The 24,522-nt window shown below is 36.4% G+C and overlaps 3 protein-coding genes and 1 long non-coding RNA gene across 4 annotated transcripts; all 4 read left to right on the forward strand.

Annotated features, from left to right (window-relative positions):
* Positions 1-1,359: 1,359 nt before the first annotated feature.
* On the forward strand, positions 1,360-3,966 carry LOC129315083 (alpha carbonic anhydrase 7-like). The gene is made up of 7 exons (XM_054958605.1): positions 1,360-1,441; positions 1,535-1,746; positions 1,826-1,932; positions 2,055-2,157; positions 2,288-2,458; positions 2,565-2,618; positions 3,764-3,966. The coding sequence occupies exons 1-7, from the start codon at positions 1,360-1,362 to the stop codon at positions 3,869-3,871; spliced, it is 837 nt and encodes a 278-aa protein (XP_054814580.1). The 3' UTR covers positions 3,872-3,966.
* Positions 3,967-7,231: 3,265 nt separating this feature from the next.
* LOC129315047 (uncharacterized) lies at positions 7,232-8,101 on the forward strand. The gene is made up of 4 exons (XR_008594367.1): positions 7,232-7,395; positions 7,486-7,579; positions 7,694-7,850; positions 8,016-8,101. It is a non-coding gene; the product is annotated as an uncharacterized LOC129315047 (long non-coding RNA).
* A 939-nt stretch (positions 8,102-9,040) lies between these two features.
* Positions 9,041-18,051, forward strand: LOC129316814 (uncharacterized). Its single transcript, XM_054961184.1, has 3 exons — positions 9,041-9,272; positions 15,755-16,547; positions 17,805-18,051. Exons 2-3 carry the CDS (start codon positions 15,970-15,972, stop codon positions 18,049-18,051), a joined length of 825 nt encoding a protein of 274 aa, XP_054817159.1. The 5' UTR covers positions 9,041-9,272; positions 15,755-15,969.
* A 4,866-nt stretch (positions 18,052-22,917) lies between these two features.
* On the forward strand, positions 22,918-24,363 carry LOC129316378 (uncharacterized). The gene is made up of 3 exons (XM_054960773.1): positions 22,918-23,296; positions 23,377-23,588; positions 23,728-24,363. Exons 2-3 carry the CDS (start codon positions 23,579-23,581, stop codon positions 24,177-24,179), a joined length of 462 nt encoding a protein of 153 aa, XP_054816748.1. The 5' UTR covers positions 22,918-23,296; positions 23,377-23,578; the 3' UTR covers positions 24,180-24,363.
* The last annotated feature ends 159 nt before the right edge of the window (positions 24,364-24,522 follow it).

Genomic DNA, 24,522 nt, shown 5'->3' on the forward strand with positions numbered 1-24,522 from the left:
TTATATTATATTATATTATATTGTTTGTTAAGTTATAATAAATTTAAAATATTTGAATTTAAGTAGAGTAGGAATTTTATATTTATTTTTTATATTTAAATTATTATTATTATATATATAATTTTTAAATTTAATTATTATATTATTAGTTTAACAATTGATTTAATTTGATTAAATTATGTGAATCATGAAACATTACTTGGGGAGTTGTTCTACTTGTCAATTCTAGAGTGCTATAATAACAAAAGCAGGGAAAACAAGGGTCGAAAATTTCAATGTTTTCAACGAACTACTCTTAAGTCTCTATTCAGATCATGTCTGGAAAATTTGGGACCTCAGACAGCAAAGGCCATCGTAACTGAATACATGTGTAGAAGTTCTTGAAAATTTAAGGGCTTTTAGTTTAACTTTTCAACTTAGTTTTGAAAAATATTTTAATTTTCTCTATGTTGGGCCCGGTCCAATTAATCAGCCCAACTTTCAAGCTGATCGACATCAGTCATCAACTTACTAGGCCCATGTGGCCAACTCCCAGCAGTTAAATCACACGATGCCTCGCTTAATTTGATGAATGGCTTTGAAAGGTAAATCTGAAAAACGCATGTTTGGTTGGGCTGAATGAAAACGCAAGCACAGAAACTTGCTCTTTCTTATATATATATATATATATATATATATATATATTTTTACTTCTGTTACAGATTTTGATTTTCATATGTAATAAATTTGTAATTCATCGAAGATAATCTTGGCTTATAATAACGGATCACCAACTGCCGGGGTGTTTTCAACTGTTACAAGACGGAGAGATTGAACCAAATAATGAGGTTATTTAATTATTTGTAGGATACCAATACCATTCGGCGCAGCAATGTTCCTTAGGCAGAGTTTGAAGTTTGAACCTGATTTTGCTCCCCTGGTTTCAATGCAATTAAGTTACATTTGCTAAAAATTAATTTGTTAATTATAATTCATATTCAAGCATGAACTAAACCAATTAACACGTATGCAGGGAAATCTCAAATTGCAGAATAATGCTAGGCACACGTACGGTGTTGAAATCCTTCATCCTCAATTAGTTGACATAATCTTTGAGAGCAGATTAAAAGGAAAAGGAAGGACAGATTGGGAATTAAAATAGAAAGGTCGGGATATGTTTGGGTGTTCGGGATATTTCACACAGAATGGGACGAACCAAAGCTTGCCTTGCCGTAAAAGGAAAGTGCAACATCTGGCGTTTTGGCGGACTCACCCAAACCGCATGTTCCTTTATTTGCCCCGTCACTTCTACTTCCCTCTCCTTGGAACTTATAAATCGTGAGACATATATGAGAGGACTTTGTACAGCATTAATAATTAATGGACGAGCTTCCCGCCCGGTTCTTCCTTCCCAGCTTCTTCCTGGCTCTCCTTTTCCTCTCCTTCTCTGCAACCTCTTCTGGTAAGCACATGATCCATCTTCATTAATAACATTACAAATACCTCTGTATTCTCTAGCTAGCTTTATTAATTCCTGTTGGTGGAACATACCCAGAGGACGAGTTTAGCTACGATCCGCATAGTGAGAACGGGCCGGCTCACTGGGGAGACATTAGACCCGAGTGGTATAAGTGCAAAAATGGAAGCACCCAGTCTCCCATTAATCTCAGCAATCTTGAGGTTCGATTTACATCCAGTTTAGGCCCCCTTCACTTCAACTATCACCCCTCCAATGCCTCTCTTTTCAATACCGGCCATGATATCAGGGTAATTAATCGCTTGCACTACTCTCTCTCTCTCTCTGTGTGCATAAAAGCTTCAAATTTATGTGGAAATGGTTGCCTAGTTGGAGTGGACAGGAGACGCAGGCCATCTTCTCGTCAACGAAACCAAATACTTTCTCCAACAATGTCACTGGCACTTTCCTTCTGAACACACTATCAATGGCATGAGGTGCATGCGCTCTTTAATTATATATCCATCAGCACACACGCGCCTTATACACATATACAACAGGATATAATTATGTGATAGCCATACTATTGGAAGATCGATGCATAATATTTGAAAAGCAGGTTTGATTTAGAGATACACATGGTGCACAAAAGTGGAGCAGGACTAATTGCGGTGGTTGGCATATTTTATGAAATCGGGTTTCCTGATCCTTTCTTGCAAACGGTAACTAATTAAACAGAACACCTACATCTTATGGTCCATATCTATTTCATTTTCTCTCGTGTTTGGATATCTCCTGACTACGGTGTGTGGCGTACCACTGTATATGTGTACGATCTTTCTTTTCTTTTAGGTAATGGATGATTTGATACACATTTCTGAAGACAGGGAAGCAAAAGTTCCGTTGGGTATGGTTGATCCTGAGCTTGTCATCAACATAAACAAGAGACTCTACTACAGATATAAGGGTTCTTTAACAACTCCTCCTTGTGATGAGAATGTGGTGTGGACCGTTGTTGGAGAGGTTTCATCTTTCTTTACCGACAATAAAAATGACATTCATTTTTTTTTTTTGCACGTTGTGTTCTTAATTTGTACCTCGTTCATATATATATGTGTATATATATTAGGTTAAACAGGTTTCAAAGGAGCAAGCTGGATTGCTTCGTCTTGCTGTTGAAGACGTAAGTTTTGTTTCACTTTTTCTCCCTTGAAAGAGACGAGAGTTACCGTGAGTTGTGACTCTCTTTCAGTTATCCCATGCAGCGCCGCATTATATATGTTTGCAATATGAAAGCGGAGAAGACTGATATTAATTACTTTTTTTTTATGTATAAAATGGACCTAATAATTTCAGGGAAAAAAAAAGAGAAAATGACAATTAAAGATCCATAAGAATATTAATATCAAATTAGAATTTTTTAACACTAACATTCCCAAATTTAATACTTGTTCTCTCATATTTTAGTATTAAAATTCTTAATTTAACATTAATTTTTTTACAAGGTCCTTACTTGTCATCCTCCAAAAACAAAATAATAACAATTAATAATGTTAAGAATGGGGAGCGACTGTTTGGAAAGTATAAACTCCTTATATCAGAGATGTCATAAATACCAAATCCTTGCTACAACAAAAACCAATCCTGTTTGGGGTGAGAGGACAGACAAGCAAGAGTAGTAAAAAAAAAAAAAACAAAGGTCACATTTTAACTTAAAATATCAAAACTTCAGTTTATAAATTTTTTTATTTTATATTAATTATTTAGCTTAATTTTATCTGGTATGGGACTTCCTACATTTGCTTAAATCCACTTACTAATGAGATTTTAGGTTTTGATAAAACTTAGCTTTAAAACCATTTCTTAGAAATGAGGAGCGACCGCTTTAGAATGAGGGGAGATGAGAGATGAGTAAGATTAACGGGAGGACACTCTATTTTAACTCCAAAATTCATAGCTTAAGTTTATGGGTCACTTGTCTTTTTTTATTTTAATGTTAGTTATTAAATCTAATTTTTTTAAGGTAAGACTTTTCATATTTGTTTAAATTCTTGAATATAACATTATATTCAAGAATTCGCAAGTAAATAAAGATTAAACTGATCACAATTCATCATGATTTTTTATTCACGTATCAACTACACCTACAAGAAATATTACACTGATTAGAGTTCATCAGCCATTAAGATTACATCTGTAGTTGTTTGCTTTGTGTCTAAATTTAGTGTAAATTAATTTCCACAATGGGTTTGATCAAGTAAACGCTTTAATAGATACGTATCACAAGTTTTCTAAGCAGCAACTTAATTACTTTGTCTCCTTTTGCAGGTATTTTATACCAACGCAAGACCCCTGCAACAACTAAATGGTCGGTTGGTGCAACTCCAAGTGTCAAAATTTCTATATAATAATAATCTTGCTCATAACTTCGATTAGCATGAAGTATGAATTTCTGAGAATTCACAAACAATGATGTAAAATAATGTTATTACTCGTTAAAATTGGCAACTCATGGTGCTAATTAACATGAATTGACGTGGATAGATGTTGTCAGTAATTGCACTATAACAATTTTTTTGTTCTGACAATATTTTATTTTGCAACAATTCTAAAAATGTTGTTTACATTAATTACTACAGAAAATATATTTAAGAGTCTATTTTTTAGAATGTTTATATAAAAAGCGCTACTTAAAAAGGAAGCGAAATCTACAAGAGTACTTATTAAAATAAGTGTTCTGGTGGATATTATTTAAAAGTGTTCATTTTAAAAAGTGCTCTTAAAATTTAAAAATAAAAATTTTAAAAAATATTTTAAAAAAAGATTTAACCTTCAAAAGTGCTCCCAAAGAGAATGCTCCAATGATGAGGCGCCAACACGGTCGGTGAACCGAGAACATTGATGATCCAATGTCATTCGTGACGTTGAACCATATTGAACAGTTTGGAGCCTCCTGGTTTGACTGGAAAATGTGGGAATAAAATGAATTCAAGGAATAAGAAAAAAATGAATTAAATTATCCTTTACTTTATGGCAAATATGATAAATAAACCTTCTTCATATTATAAACATGAGAATCAACATGTCATAATCATAATTTTTAATTTTTAATATCAGGAACTAAATTACTTTTCTTCTCTCTTAAACATGGTTAGCCAATCTCTTTTTCACAATCTATTCATTTTATAAAAATAAAAACCATTTTAAAAAACTATGGTCAATTATCACTGCATGATAAAACGGGATAGATTTTTGTTCAAGCTTCTGATTTTTGTTCATCCTCCCACAAAACGGGATAGATTTCTATATGTTCACTGCCAGGATTCCAATCCTTTCAAACTTGATCTTCGGGGCCCAGGTTCTCAGTCTCCCCGCCGCAAAACAAATTGAATAAGCAGCGGGTTTGCCCCCTCAAGATTTCTTCATCCTCAAGTCTGAAGTTCAGTCCCATACGGCCATACCTCATCACGCTGGTCACTCTTTCTCTTTGTGAAGGGCGGCGGCACTCCATTGCTCATCTGGCAGTGACGGCTGAGACGTGGCGGACGGTAGCAGATTGTGAGACAAGGCTCCCCTGTGCTTCTCCAGTTCTTCTCGGGTCAAAAGCTAAGCTAATATTCTCTCCTCATTCTTCCTCTAATCCCTATCTCTTTACTCTTACAACTCAATATTTCATGATTTATTTTCTTTGCTTATATCCTATTTCGTTGATAACAAAGACTAAAGAAACTGCACCTTAATCTAGTCCTTGCGTAAACCATAAATATACCAAGATGGTTTGTGAACATATTGACTTGTTCTGAATGTATCATTTATATGCACGGCGTACATTGCAGAGCATGCTTCGTAGGACCTTACAATATTATATTTAAAAGGAGTTGAGGCTGGTAGCATCCCGCTCGACAGTGCGACAGCGGCACTGTGCTCAGTTTTTAATTGACCGTCTCATGGTATATATGAAGTTACCAGGTGGACGGTAGCATTGCCCTCAATAGCTATACTCTGAATGCTTAGACTCTTATACTCTTAAGTCTAAAGCACATACTTGCACACTTTTGGAGTCTTTATTTTTGTTTTGTTTTTTTTTTCTTTTTTTCACTCCTTTAAAATTGAAAATTCTAATTACATAAGTTATGATGTATAATAAATACATTTTTATTACCAGGCACATAGAATTGGGTGGTCATTTTATAGGGAAAAATTTGTCCTATTGCATTATTACAAGTTTTGTCGACTCAAATAACTTGCTTTTGGATATCTTTACTAAATCCCTTAGAGATCCTTGTATCATTTTTACTTGGTTCACACTGCGTGTATGTAAACTATATGATTTATGCCTGAATAGGAATGTTAAAAGTACTCTCTCCATTCAAAAATATAATAGATTTTTTAAGAGTTAGGTGTTAAAAAATGTAAGATATTTTTAGTATTTCAAGATATAATCATTGTGTTTTTTTAGAGTGAAACACCCTATTAAATAAAAGTAGTTATAAAAAGATAGTGTTAGTTTGAAGATAAGTAACTATTTTATTGATAGGATGAGATTCGGTTAAAAATATTTTATATTTTTTAAAGGAAAGAGTAAGTGTTAATATTAGGGCAAGTTTTATGCACTTTAGTCTTGCATAGCCTACTTCTTATGCTATATTTAGTTTTTCCTTATAAATGCAGTGCAATATAAGCTTTTTTCCCTTACACTTTCCAATAGTATTTTCTCTTTTCTTTTTTCCCTTAAGTAATCTCAATTGGTTTTGGGATGCAACTTGATAAACTGATTCAGATTTCATTGACGTTTTCAAATTTATTTGTGTCCTTACGAATCTGACATGTTCTTCTATTGATGGCATACAATACACGTTCTAGTAGCAAGTCTAAGGATGATAAAATTAGTAATGGAAGGAGCTCAGGCTCTTCTGCATTTGATGCAAATTATCTCAAAAGGTCCGCTAGAAAGACATCATTAAGGATGTTTTCAATTCCTTCAGGAACTTGGAAGTCCGAGCGTTTACTAAAAAGGGCAATACCAACTCAATCAAAGAGAAGGAAATTTGAGAGGCTTAAGCAACCAAAGTTGCCAACTCCTATGAGGAGATCTGAAAGAATTAAGAAGCACTCTTCTTTGATGACAGAGGATATTGCACATAAATGCAAGACAGATTCCTTTAGGTTTCTGGAGTATTGGGTTCCTGTACAGATATCTCAAGTGCAGCTTGAGCAATATTGTTCTACTTTAGTTTCAAATGCTTCAGTTCTTCGCTCATCATCAAAAAATGATAGTGTTGGGGCCCTTCAGGACCTTCTTATTTCAACTGGGAAGGTTAGAATTCTAGCTGTCTTATGATGCAGTATTTGGATCTCACCATTTTAATTATGAGAGTACTATATTATTATTTTTAATTTTTTTCAAGATGGTTCATGGTTATTTATGATAAGTTAAATAATAACTACTTCCTTAACTAGAGTATGTAATAACATTTTACTGTCAAGTCTTGGTCCGTGATTATATTTGTAAACAAATCTATGCACATGTTATAACTTGGAATTATTATGATAAAAATAAATTTGAATTAGACATTTTGGTGTTATGTTTTAAATAGATGATTAATTTAAGGTGGAAATCTCTAGATGTTTATGTATTTTAATTTGGAGTTCCTTTAAGCTTTCTCTTATTTAATTTAGTTGATTTGAAGTTCCTTGAGGCTTTCCAATTCATTTATAAGCTTTAAGTGGTTCTAAATCTTCTTCATGTTTTCACCTTTTTATTTATCATGTGCATTTCATGGCAGTGTTGTAATCACCCTTATGTTGTTGATCCATTTGTACAAACTCTGCTTACCGAAGGCCATCAAGCTGCTGAGTACCTGGACATTGGAATAAAAGCTAGTGGGAAGCTGCAAGCTCTGGATTCAATGCTTATGGAGTTGAAAAAGAAGGGTCTGAGGGTACTCATTCTTTTTCAGGTATTTGTTTTCGGTTTATCCTCCCTAGCTTCTAAAAGTTTTGCTTCCTCAAGTTTTCACCTTACTTTTGAGTTACAATGATCCCTGTAGTGAGGGATGACAACAGGGCAAAGGTTAGGACTTGGGAGTCTTGCTCATCTGCTCCCCTATTCTCTATCACTTCATAGTCTTACTGGGTTTTAAGGTAAGAGTTTTTAATAGGATATTTAGGGTGTGATTTCAAGCTTTTCAAGATTAAGTATGTGTTCTAAAGGAAAAAGTTCCTCAATGGAAACACTCATGCGGTTCATCTCAACAGAATCGTCGAAGGGCCCATCATATTGGTGGTTCAGTAGATACTCTGGACTTTGAGAGTCAAGAAATAGCAAGGAAACGTAGGAAAGTGATGAATCGTGTTGTTGATGACCTACCTTCAAATTTTCAAGGTGAAAACTCTTCTACTGGAAATGAGGAAGGTTAGTGGTCACCATTATTAATCAATCACTCTGTTGTGTCCTTTGTAGTTAATGAAGTTGATAAATTTTCGGATTTATTGTCTCTCAATTCTTGCCTTGTTCAACTGCTAATGTTGGTTATCCAGTCTGCTAATTATACTTTTTTCTCAACTGATATGTCTCAAGGTAAAAAAGCTGAATATGAGAAAAGAAGGAAATTGTGTGATGAGCAGAAGAGCTTACATCTCTTACTGATGCCAGAGATAGCAAAGCTTTGTGGAATTCTTCTTCTTCCAGTATGCATCTCATTATTTCTCTGCCATGCTCTACTTATTATTTGTCTGTCTTTTCCTGTTCTTTATCTGGCTGGAATTCATTTACAAGAGATTTTCAAAATCGACAGGCTGTGATCTGTGGGTATTGTTATGTTGCACTTTAGAGCTACCTCATTTTACGTGTCTTTTTGGATGGGGTTTGATTTGCATATTTCAATCCAAGCTTCATTATCAATATGAATTTGATGGTATGTTGACATATGTTTATGTGATACAGGATAATGTCAAGACGGTGGTGGATCATTTTCTTTAATACATCATAAGCAATCACCACATTAGTATGGAATCAGAGTCCATCTTACAGGCATTTCAAATATCTCTGGTCATATTATTCTCTTGCATTTTCTACCATTTCATCCCTTTTTGTCATCTCTCACTGTGGAGAAATGGACTTTATTTATTCTTGTAGATTGTAGGAAGAAATGTTCAGAGTCAATCAATCTCTGATCTCTACTCTTTTATCATTGTAAAAACAGAGGCATTTGGGATATCCTGGGTTGAATCAATGCAAACGGATGATTTAATGCTATCAAATTAAGATAAAGACAAAAATACAATCTACACTAGTTGACTTAAGAAAAAAGAAAGACACAATAAAGGGGCATGTGAAAAAAGTCTCTCTATTTATAATAACTATTTGGTGATCATTTAGTGGCACAGAAACCAGATGAAAACAAACAATTCGTATTCTTTCAAGTCTGCCTCTTTCACAGCCACAAGGGTCTATTTATAGTCCTAGAATTCATGAAACTGAAGGCATAGAAACTAAATGAAAACAAACAATTCTTATTCTTTCAAGTCTGCCTCTTTCACAGCCACAAGGGTCCTATTTATAGTCCTATAATTCGTGAAACTGAACCATACAAATTTAAAGGGGGGTTACAGAAATTAAGGGGAGGTTACAAAGAGTTTATTATGCTCTTATTATGTGTGTCTCCCGTTTCTGCTTCATTATGTGTGTGCCTTCCGTTTCAGCTCGTTTTTGCTCTTTCTGTTTCATCCTCCTCGGGTTGGGAAGAACTCGCCCTCGAGTCAAATTCATCATCTTCATCAACGTACGGAGATAAATCAGCGACATTGAAGGTAGCAGATACACCATAAGAACCAGGTAATTCCACCTTGTAAGCATTGTTGTTGATCCTTTGTACTATCTTGAATGGACCATCAGCTCTTGGGACAACTTGGTGTTTGGCTGTTTAGGAAATCATTCCTTTCGTAAATGTATCCAAACTAAGTCTCCTACCTTAAAAGTCTGCTGTCTTCTATGCTTGTCACGTTGAGCTTTGTATCTCAAATTCTGCTTTTGGATTCGCTCGCGACTTGCTCATGCAACTTCTTAATTTCCTTAGCCCTTTGGTCAACATCAAAGCTGTATTGCTGCTTATCAAGTGAAGGGCTCAAGTCTAGTGGACTAAGGGGACGAGTGCTATAAACAACTTCAAACGGATACTTCCCAGTTGCTTGATTGACAGAGTTATTATAAGCAAACTCAACTTGAGCAAGAATAAGATCCCACTGCTTTAAATTCTTCCCCACGAAACTACGAAGAAGATTACCAAGAATCCTATTTATAGCTTCAGTTTGACCATCTGTCTAGGGATGACTAGCGCTGCTAAATTGGAGCTTAGTTCCTATCTTCTTTCATAGCGTCTGCCAAAAGTGGCTAAAAAACTTCACATCACGGTCAGAAGTGATAGTTTTAGGAATGCCATGAAGATACACAATCTCCTTAAAGTACAAGTCTGCTACTTGAACAGCATCGTTGGTCTTCTGGCATGGGATGAAATGAGCTATTTTTGAGAAACGATCCACAACTACCATGATAGAATCTTTTTGCCTCTGAGTTCGTGGTAAACTCAAAACAAAATCTATAGTTATATCTTCCCATGGTGCTTCTGGAATTGGCAGAGGCATGTATAGTCTGGTATTCTGACCCTTGGATTTAGCCAAGTGACAAATTCTGTATCTTTGTATATGCATGTTGACATCCCGTTCAAGTCAAGGCCAGTAAAAGTTCTCCTTTACTAGATCAACTGTTTTATCCCGTCCAAAATGTCCAGCTAATCCACCGTCATGTGCTTCCCAAATTATGACTTCTCTCAAGGAACCCTGTGGAATACAGAGGGTTTTACCTCAAATAAAAAACCGTCATGCCTGTAGAACTGGTGGAAAGGTTGATTTACAGTTGCTTCCCACACTCCTCAAAAATCAGGATCATCCTGATACAACTCTTTGATAAGGTCAAACCTAACAACCTTAGTTTGCAATATTGTAAGTAGCACATGGCGACGACTAAGGGCATCAGCTACGAAGTTCAGAGTTCCAGCCTTATGTTTGATAAGGAATGGATAAGACTGTAAGAGTTCACTCCAATGAGCATGTTTGCGGCTGATCTTCTGTTGGGAATTCAAATACTTGAGAGCCTCATGATCCGAAAAAAGTATGAACTCTTTATTTAGGAGATAATGACTCCAATATTGAAGAGCTCGGACAATGGCATAGAATTCCTTATCATAGGTAGAATATCTGAGCTTGGCATCATTAAGCTTCTCACTAAAAAAGGCAATGGGATGGCCCTCCTGGCTTAAAACAGCACCAATACCGATGTTAGAAGCATCACAGCTAACTTCAAATACTTGGTCAAAATTAGGAAGAGTTAGGACTGGAGCTTTGGTCAACTTCTTCTTAAGCTCCTCAAAGCTTTTCTGAGCTTGCTCTGTCCACTGAAATTTCTCTCCTTTGGTGCAGTCTGTAAGTGGTGCAGCAATTGAGCTAAAATTATGGATGAACCTGCTGTAGAAAGAAGTTAATCTGTGGAAGCTTTGAACCTCCTGGATAGATTTTGGAATTGGCCAGCTGTTAATGGCTGCAACTTTGCTTGGATCCATGCGAACACCCTCTGTGGTAATGATGTAACCTAAGAACACAACTTCACTGGTAAGGAAGGTGCACTTCTTGAGATTTGCATAAAGTTTCTGTTCACGCAAGGCTTGCAAAACTTGCCATAAGTGATCTAAATGCTCCTCTTGATTCATACTGTAAATAAGAATATCGTCAAAGTACACAACAACAAATTTACCAATGAAGGGTCTCAATACCTGATTCATCAGGCGCATAAATGTGCTAGGGGCATTTGTTAACCCAAAAGGCATCACATTCCACTCATATAAGCCATCTCTGGTCTTGAAAGCGGTCTTCCACTCATCTCCTGGCCGAATTCTAATTTGATGGTACCCACTATGAAGGTCAATTTTGGAGAAAGTAGTGGCACCATACAACTGGTCCAGCATATCATCAAGCCGAGGTATCGAAAATTGATACTTAATAGTGATCTTGTTGACAGCTCGACAGTCAATGCACATTCTCCAACTTCCATCCTTCTTAGGTACTAGAAGAATAAGTACAGCACAAGGGCTGATACTTTCTCGAACCAACCCTTTCTTCAACAACTCTTCAACTTGCCGTTGGACTTCAGCATGTTCCTGGGGACTTATTCTGTAAGTAGGCTTGTTAGAAATGACTGCTCCTGGAACGAAGTCAATGGCGTGCTGTATGTCTAGCATGGGAGGCAACCCTGGTGGTATCTCATCAGATATTACATTTGAAAATTTTGAAAATAGCAAAATGACTCCAGGTAGATTGGTCGTCTCGTCGTTCACCTCAAGCACCAGAATAAAGCTCATCATTTGGGCTTTGGATTTCGACACCTTGAATTCCTCCTTAGTCAACAAAGACACTAACAGCTTAGAGACACTAGATTCCCTTGAAGATTGGCTAATCTTACTGGGTGGTAAAGGCGCTAGTGTGAACTTGACACCATCTTTTGTAAAAGAATAGGTGTTCGCTCGCCCTTTGTGCATAGCATGTCGGTCATATTGCCATGGCCTCTCCAAGAGAAGATGGCATGCATCCATGGGAACAACATCACATAAAACTTCGTCACAATATTGATTCCCAATAGAAAAGGTCACAAGGCATTGTTTAGAAACTTTTACGTCATTCCCTTTATTGAGCCAGTGAAGCTTATAAGGTTGCGAATGATCTTGTGTTGGCAACTTCAATTTCTCCACCATGTAGTCAGATACTACATTTTTATAGCTTCCACTGTCAATGATGACATTACAAACTTTTCCTTGGGCTGTGCAATGAGTGTGAAAAATGTTGCGTCGTAGCCAAGGTTCTTCTTTGACTACTGTTGTATGCAGACTTCGTCTAAGCACCAATGCTTCTCCTTGATCAACAGGTGTGACCTCCTCGTCATATACGGGATCAGTGTCGTAGAACTCAGCGTCTTCCTCATCTTCTTCAAGTGCTTCATACCCTGATTCTTCCCTAATAGTGACAACCCTTTGAGTAGGACAGTCCGGCAATGTGGCCAAATCCTTGGCATTTAAAGCATTTGATTGCTTTAGAACCAGATTCCTTGGCAGCATTTGATGGTGGTTTGTGCATAGCAGTAGGTTGAGGCTTGCTTGAGGAGTTGGTCTGCTGAAATTCTGCCTTACGGCCTTCTGAATAACCCCTAGAGGATGAAGGCTGGAAAGTGGATCTCTTGGGCATCTGCTTCTCAACACGCATGGCTAGATGGATGACATCATCCAAGGTCCAATATTGCTGAAGCTGGATTGGACGACTGATATTTGTGTTTAAGCCTACAAGGTACCGGGCTATTATTTGCTCCTCCTTCTCTTAATGTCACACTTCATCATGAGTTGTTCAAACTCCCTAGTATATTCTTCTATAGATAAAGATCTCTGTCGAAGATTTTGCAGTGGATAAAATTATCTTGGTGGTAATGATCTGGTAGAAATTTCCTAGTGAGCTGGCATTTCATTTTCTCCCAGGTCTCAATCTTGTGCTTTCCCTCACGTTCCTGCTTCCGTCTGAGGTTTTCCCACCAAATAGAAGCATGTTTCTTGAGTTTGAGGGCAACAATCTTGACTTTCTGCACATCTGAAATCTCCTTGTATTCAAATACTCGTTCAACAGTTTGCAGCCAATCTACAAACTCGTCTGGCTGGAGCCTTCCCTCAAATTCAAGAATGTCAACCTTGATGTCATTAGGGCGAAATTGTTGTTGTTGTGGGCGGCGGCGGTTGTCGGTAGATGACAAACTACTGCTTTCCGAATCTCTCTCTAAGTTTTCTCTGTTGTTGTTTAACAGAGTTTGCTGCAATTCCACAGTGGCTTCCAATTCTCGTATCCTACGTCTCATCTCTTCCATCTCAACCTCGTGCACATGTCTATGTCTTGGAGGCATTTTGGTTAAGTATCAAGGCTAGGGATATGGGAAAGATTGGGGTGCAGATGGAAACTTTAAAGGATATAGGGGTAAGTAAGATTTTTTTTGAAAGGTTAGGGTCAAAATGGGAATTTTGGACAGTTTAGGGGGTAAAAAAAATTCTGGAAGAATTATGGGGTCAAATTAAAATTTATGAAAAATATAGGGGTTAAAATGGAATTCAGGTAAAACCAAGGGGCAAAAGTGTAATTTTAAGAAAGTTTAGGGTTTAAAATGGAATTTCTGAAAATTTGGGGGTCAATATGAAATTTCGTAAAAATTAGGGGGAACTATGGAATTACTGAAAGATTTGGGGCAAAAATGTAATTTATGAAAAATTGGCTGACTGGGTGTAGTGACGTGGATGAATGTGACATGTGACAAATAATGATTGGATTACCTAGCATTTGACCGGTCAGACAGATAATGTGGCGGATGACGTCAGCGTCATCTACCTTGGAATGGCGCGTGCGGCGCGTGTGAAGACGGCGTCGGCGCGTGTTGTTCCGGCGAAGGTGCATGTAGGTGCGTGAAGAATTTTTCGGCGATGGGGAACCTCCTGTTCCACGTTTTCGGACCTCCTGAGTGCGATGGTGACGTTAGTTTTTTGAGAAAAGGCCTGGATTTCAAAACAAGAAGACGTCAGGGACTCCTCCACTGAATCTCTCTCCTCTCCGGCGTACTTTCTCAACTGTAACTCACTCTCTTGCTCTCTGGACCTTGCTCTGATACCAAAATGGCACAGAAACCAGATGAAAACAAACAATTCTTATTCTTTCAAGTCTGCCTCTTTCACAACCACAAGGGTCCTATTTATAGTCTTAGAATTCGTGAAACTGAACCATACAAATTTAAAGGGGGGTTACAGAAATTAAGGGGAGGTTACAAAAAGTTTATTATGCTCCATTATGTGTGTCTCCCGTTTCTGCTTCATTATGTGTGTGCCTTCCGTTTCAGCTCGTTTCTGCTCTTTCCGTTTCATTTAGTAAACATTAATCTAGTGTTTTCATTATTCATGTCATTCATGATTTATGATCTCAGCCTTCTCTTCTGGTAAAATTGCTTTGGATGTCTATTACTTTAACTAAATTATGAGAGAAGATATATTTTACCCCCAAATTAAGATTAAATTACAAATTCAGTATATAACTAAATATAATAAAACACCTTGTCTGAACAAAAAAAAATTTTAAATATTAGCTCTCATACTTATTTAATGTCAAGAAACCACGAGAGCATGAGATGCAACCCTGGTCCCCCTACCTTCTCTAAGATTCTGTTGTTTTTCCCCCTTTAAATTTTAGAGTCCAATGTGGTTGAGAATACATTAAAGCTTATGGAAACTAAGGATTTGGTGAATTAGAGATTGGCTCTTTTATCATAAGTGTACTCCGGAGAAGGAGGGAAATATTACAAAACTAAGGGGTCATGTGCTCCTTAGTGATTAACTGTTACCAAATGAACTAGATAGTAAAAATCTTTGTTTTTTCCCAGCTCCAATAGAGGATATTTTGTTGTATTTTTTAATTCACGCAAGCAAATTGTAATGAAGCTTTTGCTTATGAGGATTTTTCTTAAATTATTCAAGTTGATTGTTCATTTTTTTTAAACTTAAGACTCTTCTAATGACTGTCGACTTTTCAAATGCCAGCATATATCAGTTTTCATCAGACTATCTTATGTGCTGTATGCTAAGTAAGAGTTAGGCCTTCTCTTTTGGGCTTGATCTGGGTTGTGAAATTGAAGTTTGTTCCTTATGTTGCAGTCACGAAAAAGGATGTCTAACATCCCACAGATACCTTTTTTCAAAATCCAAAGTTACTCGTAGATAACCCAAAGCTACTCCAACATTACTAATTACCATCACAAGATAAAGTATTCTAATAAACAAAATTCTTTCATGCTGCATTACTATTCTTTTTCAACTGAAACTTTTTTGCTGTCAGTACTGAGACTGTGTGGGGGGGCAGGTGCATTTTTTTGCAATGTGTTCTCCACTTCATCTATACAAATAATTTAACACTGATACTAATGTCGCATTTTTTTTACAAAGTAATTAGCTATTAATCAGCCATCCAAATTTCAGTGTTGGACTGCAGCTTCTTTGCTAAAGCACAAGATTGACCACAAAGTTACCTTAATGCTTGTAAGAGAGCATTTAAAATTTGATTGTAGAAAGGAAGAGGCTGACTATATGTATTTGATGTTGCGATGTCTGAAGAAAATATTTTTATGTCACGCTGGAAATTCCAATGCCATTGGCTTTTCTGAACCTTCTAAATCACCAAACAAGGTTTATTCCTTTATAGGAGAGGCACCAGAGGTTGAATTGGCTGTGAAAGATATTTCCAAAAGTATTAAAGAAATTCAGAAGAAGTGCCAGAAGTAGCTAAGGAAGCTCCTTCTCAAGCTTGACGAAGAAAAGAATAAGTTGAATGCAGTCAATGAGGAGAAAAAGGCTGTATTTAGGGAAAAATATGAAATAGAGTCTACTGTTATTCGTTGTTGTTTTTCTAATGATGTGATGAGATCAGAAAAACTTAAGATTTTGGATAAAGAATTTGCTAAAACAATTGAAGATTTGGAATACCAACATGAAATACTTCTCAAGGATCTTGAAGCTGTACGACTGGAAGCAAGGCAGAAATTCCAACATTGGCAGGCTGCTTGGATAGAAGAAGTGAGTTATTGGGCTAAAGATAGGTTGAAAACATTTCTTTTAAAGGAATTTGGGTCTGGGTTGAAATACTCAAAGACCAGTGACCATGCTCAGCCTCATGATGGTTCAAAGAATGTTGGCATTGTATCTGATCATGTTGATGAAGGTCCCATTGCAGCTTCATATAGGGGATTGATATCTAGAAACAATGGCCATAGTAAAGCTGAAAGTGCGTGTGAAAATCAAGGGCATATTGTGTCTATGCTTTCTTATTCCAAAGAACATGATTCTAATAGAGCTACTGATGGGGCATATAAAGATGATGGCCAAAATAATTCTAGTTATTCTTGTAGGGATGACATAGTCAGTTCAGTTCTACCTTCATCTGAAGGAAAGATATGTGATGGGAAAACTTTGAATGCTTCTTGTGAACACCATATTTTGTCCGGACATTTTTTTAAATTTAATAATAAATAACCAAGAAATATAAAAATACAAAATGAAATTTAATCCTTTCTTAGGATTATATTTAAAAATAAATAATTTTAACAAAATCAAACAAAATCTTGTTTAAGTCTTTTAAAATCTCTCCTAAATTATCCAACCATTCAAAAATATTGGAAATCAATTTTTTTGAGACTTAAGTATTTTTAAATTTCTCTCCTTAAATCTTTTTGTTCTCCATTTAAATATATATATATATATATATATTAAAATTAAATTTTCCTTTCTCTCCTTTAATCTAATTTTAAAAAAAAGAAGCATTAAAAAGAATGGCAAAAAACGTTGGTCATGCACGTATAAAGAGAGTAGATTGAAAACAACTTTTGGCCAGGCGTAAAAGCTTCGCAGAGCAAGCACACATAGTCACAAAATGCCAGAAAGAAAAAAAACAAGATCAAACTTGCATGCACAGTGAACACACAAAACCAGAGCCACAGCACAGAGGAGAACGCATGAAACACACAACAAAAAAGAGAACAGAGAGCATGCAAAAAAACTGGACATACACACAGAAGAAGTAGAAACAGAAACATGCGGGAACAACGAAAAGCAAACAGTAAATGGAAAAGGAAACAGAAAGCATGGCACACGCAGAAAATGCAGCTGAAAAGAAGAAAAAAAAGAAGAAGCATAGCAGCGGAAACACGAAAGACCAACGCAGAAAGCAAGCACACGCATGCACAGAAAAGGCCAAAAACAAAGCACGAATGAAATGCACGAAAACGGAAGAGAAGGAGCAGAAAGGAGGAGAAAAAGGAGAACAAAGAGGGAAGAGGGAGCTATGACTGAAGGGACTGGAAAAGAGAGCATAAAAGAGAGAACAAAGCAAGAGACATGAGAAACAGGAAGAGAAGAGAGAAAACCAGACAAAAAAAAAGAACAAAAAATAGAGCAAGAGACCGAGAGAGATGAGCATTTTTTTTGGAAAAATCAGAGACTGAGAAGGAAGAAACAGGGACAAAAAATGTAGAAAAACTGAGACGTCTGAGAGTCTGAGAGAGAGAGCACGGAGAAAGAAAGAAAAATGAGAGAGAGAGACCAGAAGCTGGAGGATGTCTAAACAGAGACTGGAATCGAGGGAGAGAGAAAGAAGGCATGCAATGTTGCTGTACGCAGAGGATTCCGAGTATGTGAGGAAGAAATACCAAGGAATATGGTGATCTCAACCTATATAATGGATTCATCTTCACTAACAGTTGCAACGACACTCACAGAAATGACTCTTGGAGCCATGGCCTCATCACTCTTATTCAACTCAATTCCATGAAGAAGGAAATCCTCAGCATTTGTTTCGGTTACCAGATGCTATGTTGTGCATTGGGAGGGAAGGTTAGGCGATCTCACATTGGTTGGGACATTGGTATGAGAAGCACAACCTTGACATCATCATCGCCATTGTCTCCGACGTCTATCATGCTGCCATCAAAGCTCTCCATAATCTAATGCCATCGAGATGAGGTAAGAGAACTTCCGGCGAAGGCAGAGATTATTGCATGGTTAGGGAGGACAGGGATTGAAATGTTTAGACTCAATGATCACATAATGGGGATCCAAGGCCATCTTGAGTATGCTCTTTCTTGTTTAAAATTTTGTTCTTCTTTTAAAATTTCATATGCCTGTTTCATGCATTCAATTGATCATATTATTTTGAAAAAAAAATAAAGAGTATGCATATGTCTAATATGGGATTATTGTTTATTCACAAATAATTTTAAGACATCAACTTTATTTTAATTTTTATGAGAAATAAATTAGGTAAGTAATGGTGGTGATGGTATGTGGAACTTCTTAATTTTAATTGTTGGATGCTATTACCACTACTCTCATCATTTTCCTTCGAAAGTCATATCTGAGCATTAAACCAATTTAAAAATCTTGAGGAACATATCTTCAAGTCAAAAGAGGAGTGAAGTGTCAAAATAGTTTTTTTCTCTATTTCTTCGAATGCTAAACTCATATTATGCACCAACTATTAATGCAAATATTTTGATTATCTATTTGTCGTGTGAGATTTTAAGAATCTCCGTAGGCATTTAGAATGATTTCATACCGTGTAAATCAATAAAATTTTACAGGTATGAAGATCAATTTTGTAGTATTTATATAGGTTCCAAAAGCCCATTATTAAAATTAATTTTCTCTTTATACTATTTATTTAAGTCTCATGTGAGATTTCAAGAATCTTCGTAGAGGCTTAAATTAATTACATTATAGTGTAGAATAATAAATCCTCGTAGACATCGTGATTCACAATTTATATGGTAAATAAATAAATAAATTTTATAAATAAAATAATAAATGTTTTTATAATTTTAATTAATTAAATTAATAAATTTGAATTATAATTATATTGTCTAATCATATCTTTTGGTCATGTGAGATTTTTGAAAACTCCGTAGACCTTTAAGATAATCGTACTACCGCGTGAGTCAATAAGGCTTCGCAGGTATAACGATTAAGATTTCTATATTAAAAAATATGTGTTATATAATTACACATTAAAATATATTCAAAGTGAATATTATTTAATTTTTTTATCGTGTGAGACTTTGAATCTCTACAGATATTCAGGATAATCCCCTGTCGTGTAAATCAATAAGATTTTGCAGATGTGAGAGCAAAACTTATATATTAAAATTAACTCTCCTTTTATAATCTAAATTAATAATTTATTTAAATCTCATGTGAGATTTCAAGAATCTTTGTAAAGGCTTAAATTAATCACATCATCGTGGGGATAATAAGTCATCACAGATGTAGTGATTCTCAATCTCTATAGTAAATAAGTGATTTTTATAAATAATCATATAATATACAATTTAAGAAACTTAATTAACTAAATTAATGTATTTAAATTGTAACCATATTTATCGATTATATTTTTTAGTCATGTGAGATTTTTGAATCTCTATAGGCTTCTAAGATCATCGTATTATCGTATGAGTCAATAAGACTCTGCAGATATAACGATTTAGTTTTTAAAATATATATATACATACACACACACACATATATATATATATTATATAATTAATTAAATCAATTAATTAAATTTAATTCCTTTATCGTGTGAGATTTTGGAATCTCCACAGATATTAGGGATAATCATATTACCATACAAGCTAATAAGGCTTTGCAGGTATGATGATTAAGTTTCTTTGAAACATATATATACACACTTAAAATTATTATTAACACTTAAAAATATACATAATAATATAAATAAATTAATTAAATGGCCAAACTCTTTTATCGTGTGAGATTTCAGAATCTCCGTAGATATTTAGAGTTGAACCAATAAGGTTTTGCAGGTACTGCAATTAAATCCTCAATCATAAAATATAAAAAAATAATAATAATTTTAAACCATTTTCTTTTCTTTAATTTGAAATCCAAAAATTGAGAAAATAATTAAAATCAAATTACTTCTTGCAATTTAAAATAACATATTAAAATTTCAGAAATTGTTTTATTTGCAAAATGGTGAGTTATTTCTAATTAATTTCTCTTCAAAAATATTTTCACCAACAAACTTTTAAACCAGAACTACGTGGACTTTGATCCCCATCACAGGGTACGTAGGTCTCAGAGTCAGATTCTGAGTCAAGTCCGTCCTCCCTCGTAAATAAATAAATATTTCTCACCTAATTCTTATCATTTTCATCAAACACATAAATATAAAAGGGATAATTAAAATAATTATAAAACCATATTAATAGAGCACAACAAACTTTAGGTAACTGTTCTGATGAACGGGTGTTGTGGGGTGCCTAACACCTTCCTCACACTCAACCGACTTTCGAACCTATTATCTGATTTTTGCAGATCACCCTTATCCTCCATTAATCAGTTTCCCAAGATTTATCTCAAAATCTTGGTAGCGACTTCTCGTTCTGTGCGGTTCCCACCATGAAGACCGAGACCTCCACTCACGCGCCGTCCGCGTTGCATTTTTCCGGGTGCGACACTTCCATCCGAGAGGTGGCTGTTGAAGTGCATAATACTGACAAGTTAAATGATGCCTGGGATGAAGTTTCTTCTAGCAGGAAGGGGGATCTTTGTCGGACTATGTTGAGTAATCCTGATTGTGATTTTTCATTAGGAAGCAAGCCCAGTGGTTCTAGTGATGGTATGGATGCCTCCTTAAATTCACAATTATCTCCAGATCCTTTACCAAGTGCAACTGCTGTATGCATTCCGAATTATGATAATGATGCACAGACCCATGAGGCTGATGAAAGTAGTGGTTTAGATAGACTTGCCACTTTTAGCTTGCCCTTTTCTGAAGATAGAACAGCTGATGGGGCCATAAGAACTTTACTAGAAAGAGAAGTACCTGTTGAAACAATTGGGACTGCCTTTTTGACTGATTATCTGAAAAATGCTATCACTCCAAAGCCTCCTTCATCCATAAAACAAAGATTTGAGGAAGATGCCTCAAATGTTTTAGATGGAGAATTATCTCTAAGTCCATTTGGAACTGCTAGCCTAGACCATGGTTCTGATATTATTTACAATACTCATTCACTCTCATCAGAGGAACAAACTCATGGAGAAATTCCAGCTGGAGTATTAGAAAATAGTCATGGAGTGAATGAATGTTATAATGACCAGGAGAACAAAACAGAGGCCATAATGTTGAATAAAATTGCTTTATCAGATCAACAGGAAGGAATTTCTAGAACCATCAATGAAGACTCCGTGTCCCAGGAGATTCCAGTATCATGGTCACATTCAGAGCAGCCTTTTATGATCTTATCCCCCGTGGTTGCTGTGAATGAGGTGCAAATCAATTTTTAACTCTGGCAATCCATATAATCTAAATTAATTATCAATCTTTGCATGCTTCAACTATACTTGTGTCTCTCTGCTAGTAAAGTTAAAATGTTACCCTTGCAATAATGCGTGAGTAGGTGCTAGTTACCAGGTGAGCTACATCATGCTGGGTACATTATAAACAATTTTCTACTATCAACATAGTTATGCGTAGAATATTCTCTTTGGTATTCTATTTTTCCTTCAACTTTGTGGGATATTCCTGCTGCGTTCCCCCACTGAATACCGTTGACATGGTGCAAGGCCACTGGGGTCTTTATAGCAATTGCTAGGAATTAAGTTGTCATTTTAAACACAAGGAGGCTGCTCCTTTAATGTGAACACTTCTATCTACTAGAAGATATATCTAACTAAATGGTTCTTAATTTTTTCCCCCCAATAATATTAGGTTCATTTTGCATAACCTTTGCTTTTATGTTATACTTATCAGGTGCCACGGGATTTATGTGCATCTCTATTTACATCCAATAAATTTTCTGATGAAGATGTTAGGGTTGGAGAAGTGCAGAACTCTTCACAGCAAGCAGAGCAATTATCTAGTCCAGTTAATGACGTAGCTATTCAATCTGATCCTGAGTCACTAGTTATAGAGACTACAGTGCAAGTGCATCAATTACCACCTGCAAAGTTCCCTTTTAGCTATCAGGATGCTAATGAAAAAATGAAAAATGCTTCCCAACAGGTTGAGTTAGTGTCTACTTCTTTTAGTTCCGTACTGGTTACTCAACCTAACCCTGATTCACTGCTCATGAATTCTCTGGAGCCAGTACAGATGTTACATTCTGTGTCCAACCGGGATCTGGCTGAAGAAGTGCGTAACTTTCCCCAAGAAGCTGAGCTGCCATCTAACCATGTTGATGCTGTACTGCCTTATCAATCAAATCTTGAATCACTAGTCATGGAGCCTTTGATACAAGAGCAGAAATTACCAACTTCAGAGGTCCCTTCTTCCAACCAGGACATAGCTGAAGAAATGCATAATCCTTCCCCACAAGATGGGCAAGTAATGGCCAATCAAGATCTGGTGAAGGGATTACTATCTGTGGAGCACCCTTCTTTCAATAAAATTACAGTTGTTGAAGAATTACGGAACTCTTCTCAGCAAATTGGATCAGTATGTTGTCCAGTTGAAGTACAGAACTTTTCCCAAGAAGTTGAGCCGCCATCTAACCCTGTTCATTTTGTACTGCCTAATCAATCAAATCGTGAATCACTAGTCATGGAGCCTCTGATGCAGGAGCAGCAATTACCAACTTTAGAGCCCCCTTCTTTCAACCAGGACATGGTTGAAGAAATGCATAATCCTTCCCAACAAGGTGGGCAAGTAACACCCAATCAAGATCTGGTGAAGGGATTGTTATCTGTAGAGCACCCGGAATTACCGAACTCTTCTCAACAAATTGGATCAGCATGCTGTCCAGTTGATTGTACACCACATGCTCGAGCTAATAGGGAGACACTGGTCATGGAGCCTCTGGAGCATTCACAGAAATTAGTCTCTGTAGAGTTGCCTTCTTCCAACTTCCGTCTAGCTAATTTACCTTTAGCCCCTACAACTGAAGACCAACGAATCAATGAAGGTACTGTCTCCAGCCAGGTTCCTCAGGTAATAAATGAGGTTCAACATCAAGTTGTTATGCAACTTGATTCAATGACACCTACTGGAGGCAGAACTCATTTGTCAAACACTATAAATAGGTCCACTCCTTCTGAGATCCGTAGCCAACCTATACAAACTGCAACCCTATCTGCTTCTAGGATGCCTCCACCATTATACGTTGATCCACTTAAAATTGAAATGGAAAAAATACGTAAAGAAACATGTCAAGCTGTTAAAGACCATGAAAATGTGGTTAGTTTCTGACTTACTTAAAATTTCCCTGTTCTTTAATTTTGTTCTTTAGTTTTAACCTATCTTTCTTATGGAAGCAGAAATTGCAGTTGAAATCTGATCACGAAAAGGAATTGAAAGAAATTGTTAGGATATAATATTAAACTTCAGGAGATTGAGGTCGAGTATCAGCAGAAGAAGAAGAACTTGGATGCAAATATCAACAAAGCTCTTGCCAACATAAAATTGGCAGAGGCTATCTGGTCAAAATGTCGTGGCCCTCAATCAATAGGCGCAAAACGAATGCCAAAAGGTATGTTAATTGCACTTTTTTCCCCTTAATAACGATCAAGTATACATGTCACTAAATATGTTTCTTGTCCATCATTTTTTAATGCTTGCATTACGTTTTTTTTTTTTTTATCATTTCCTAACAACTTGGTTAATGTCAGATGCAAATTCCGCTCAACAGTTTGTTCAACTTCATGGAGAACAAAGTGCTGTCAGGTCCTCCCTAGTTGTCGGTCCATCGTCATGGATGCCTTCTGCAACCAATCTGCCAAGTGGCTTTGCCATGGCTGGATCTCAGCTTGTGGCGACTCCTATTCAACCTTCATATGGAACGGCAGGAAATTTCTCCAATGTTTCTGCAAGACCACTTCAGGCTGTTGGTAACATCCATGCCTTTGCACACTACCCCCAGCTGTATGGATCATTAACTTCTAATACTATGCCAACCACAAGACATCGTACCCCTCTGCGTGGGATGTCCGACAGACTAGTTCCTAGTAACATCCCTGCAACGTCTCTCTCATTTCCTCGCCTTTCAACCCACCAACACCACCATCCTATCAGGGAGATCCTCGTAATAGAGGGCAGTGGCCTTTCAACTTTTATGGCATGAATAGTCTTATGAATGCTGCCAATCAATTTGGTATCAATTTGCCAAATGTTTGGCCCCACGTGTAAAGGTGTGGCTTTATGGAACCTACCTCTACACTTGTTATGATGATCGCATGCAGGCTCACTTAGTTTGATATTAGTGTCTCTTTTCGGTCGAGCTCTAGTTCCAATCATCGCCACGGTGGATAACATATGCAATTGCATGTCATGGTTGAAATTATCTGGCCTACCACATCCTTGAGCATTATCTACTATGGTACTTTCGATATTTAGACTTAATGTGATCAGTGTGAAGTAACTGTTTTAGAGGCTTATCATCGCCGCCCGCGGGACTGGAAAATTTT

This window comes from Prosopis cineraria, unplaced genomic scaffold (genome assembly GCF_029017545.1).
Source record: "Prosopis cineraria cultivar Desert tree isolate PC_DT_omini unplaced genomic scaffold, ASM2901754v1 PC7, whole genome shotgun sequence".
NCBI lineage: Eukaryota > Viridiplantae > Streptophyta > Magnoliopsida > Fabales > Fabaceae > Prosopis > Prosopis cineraria.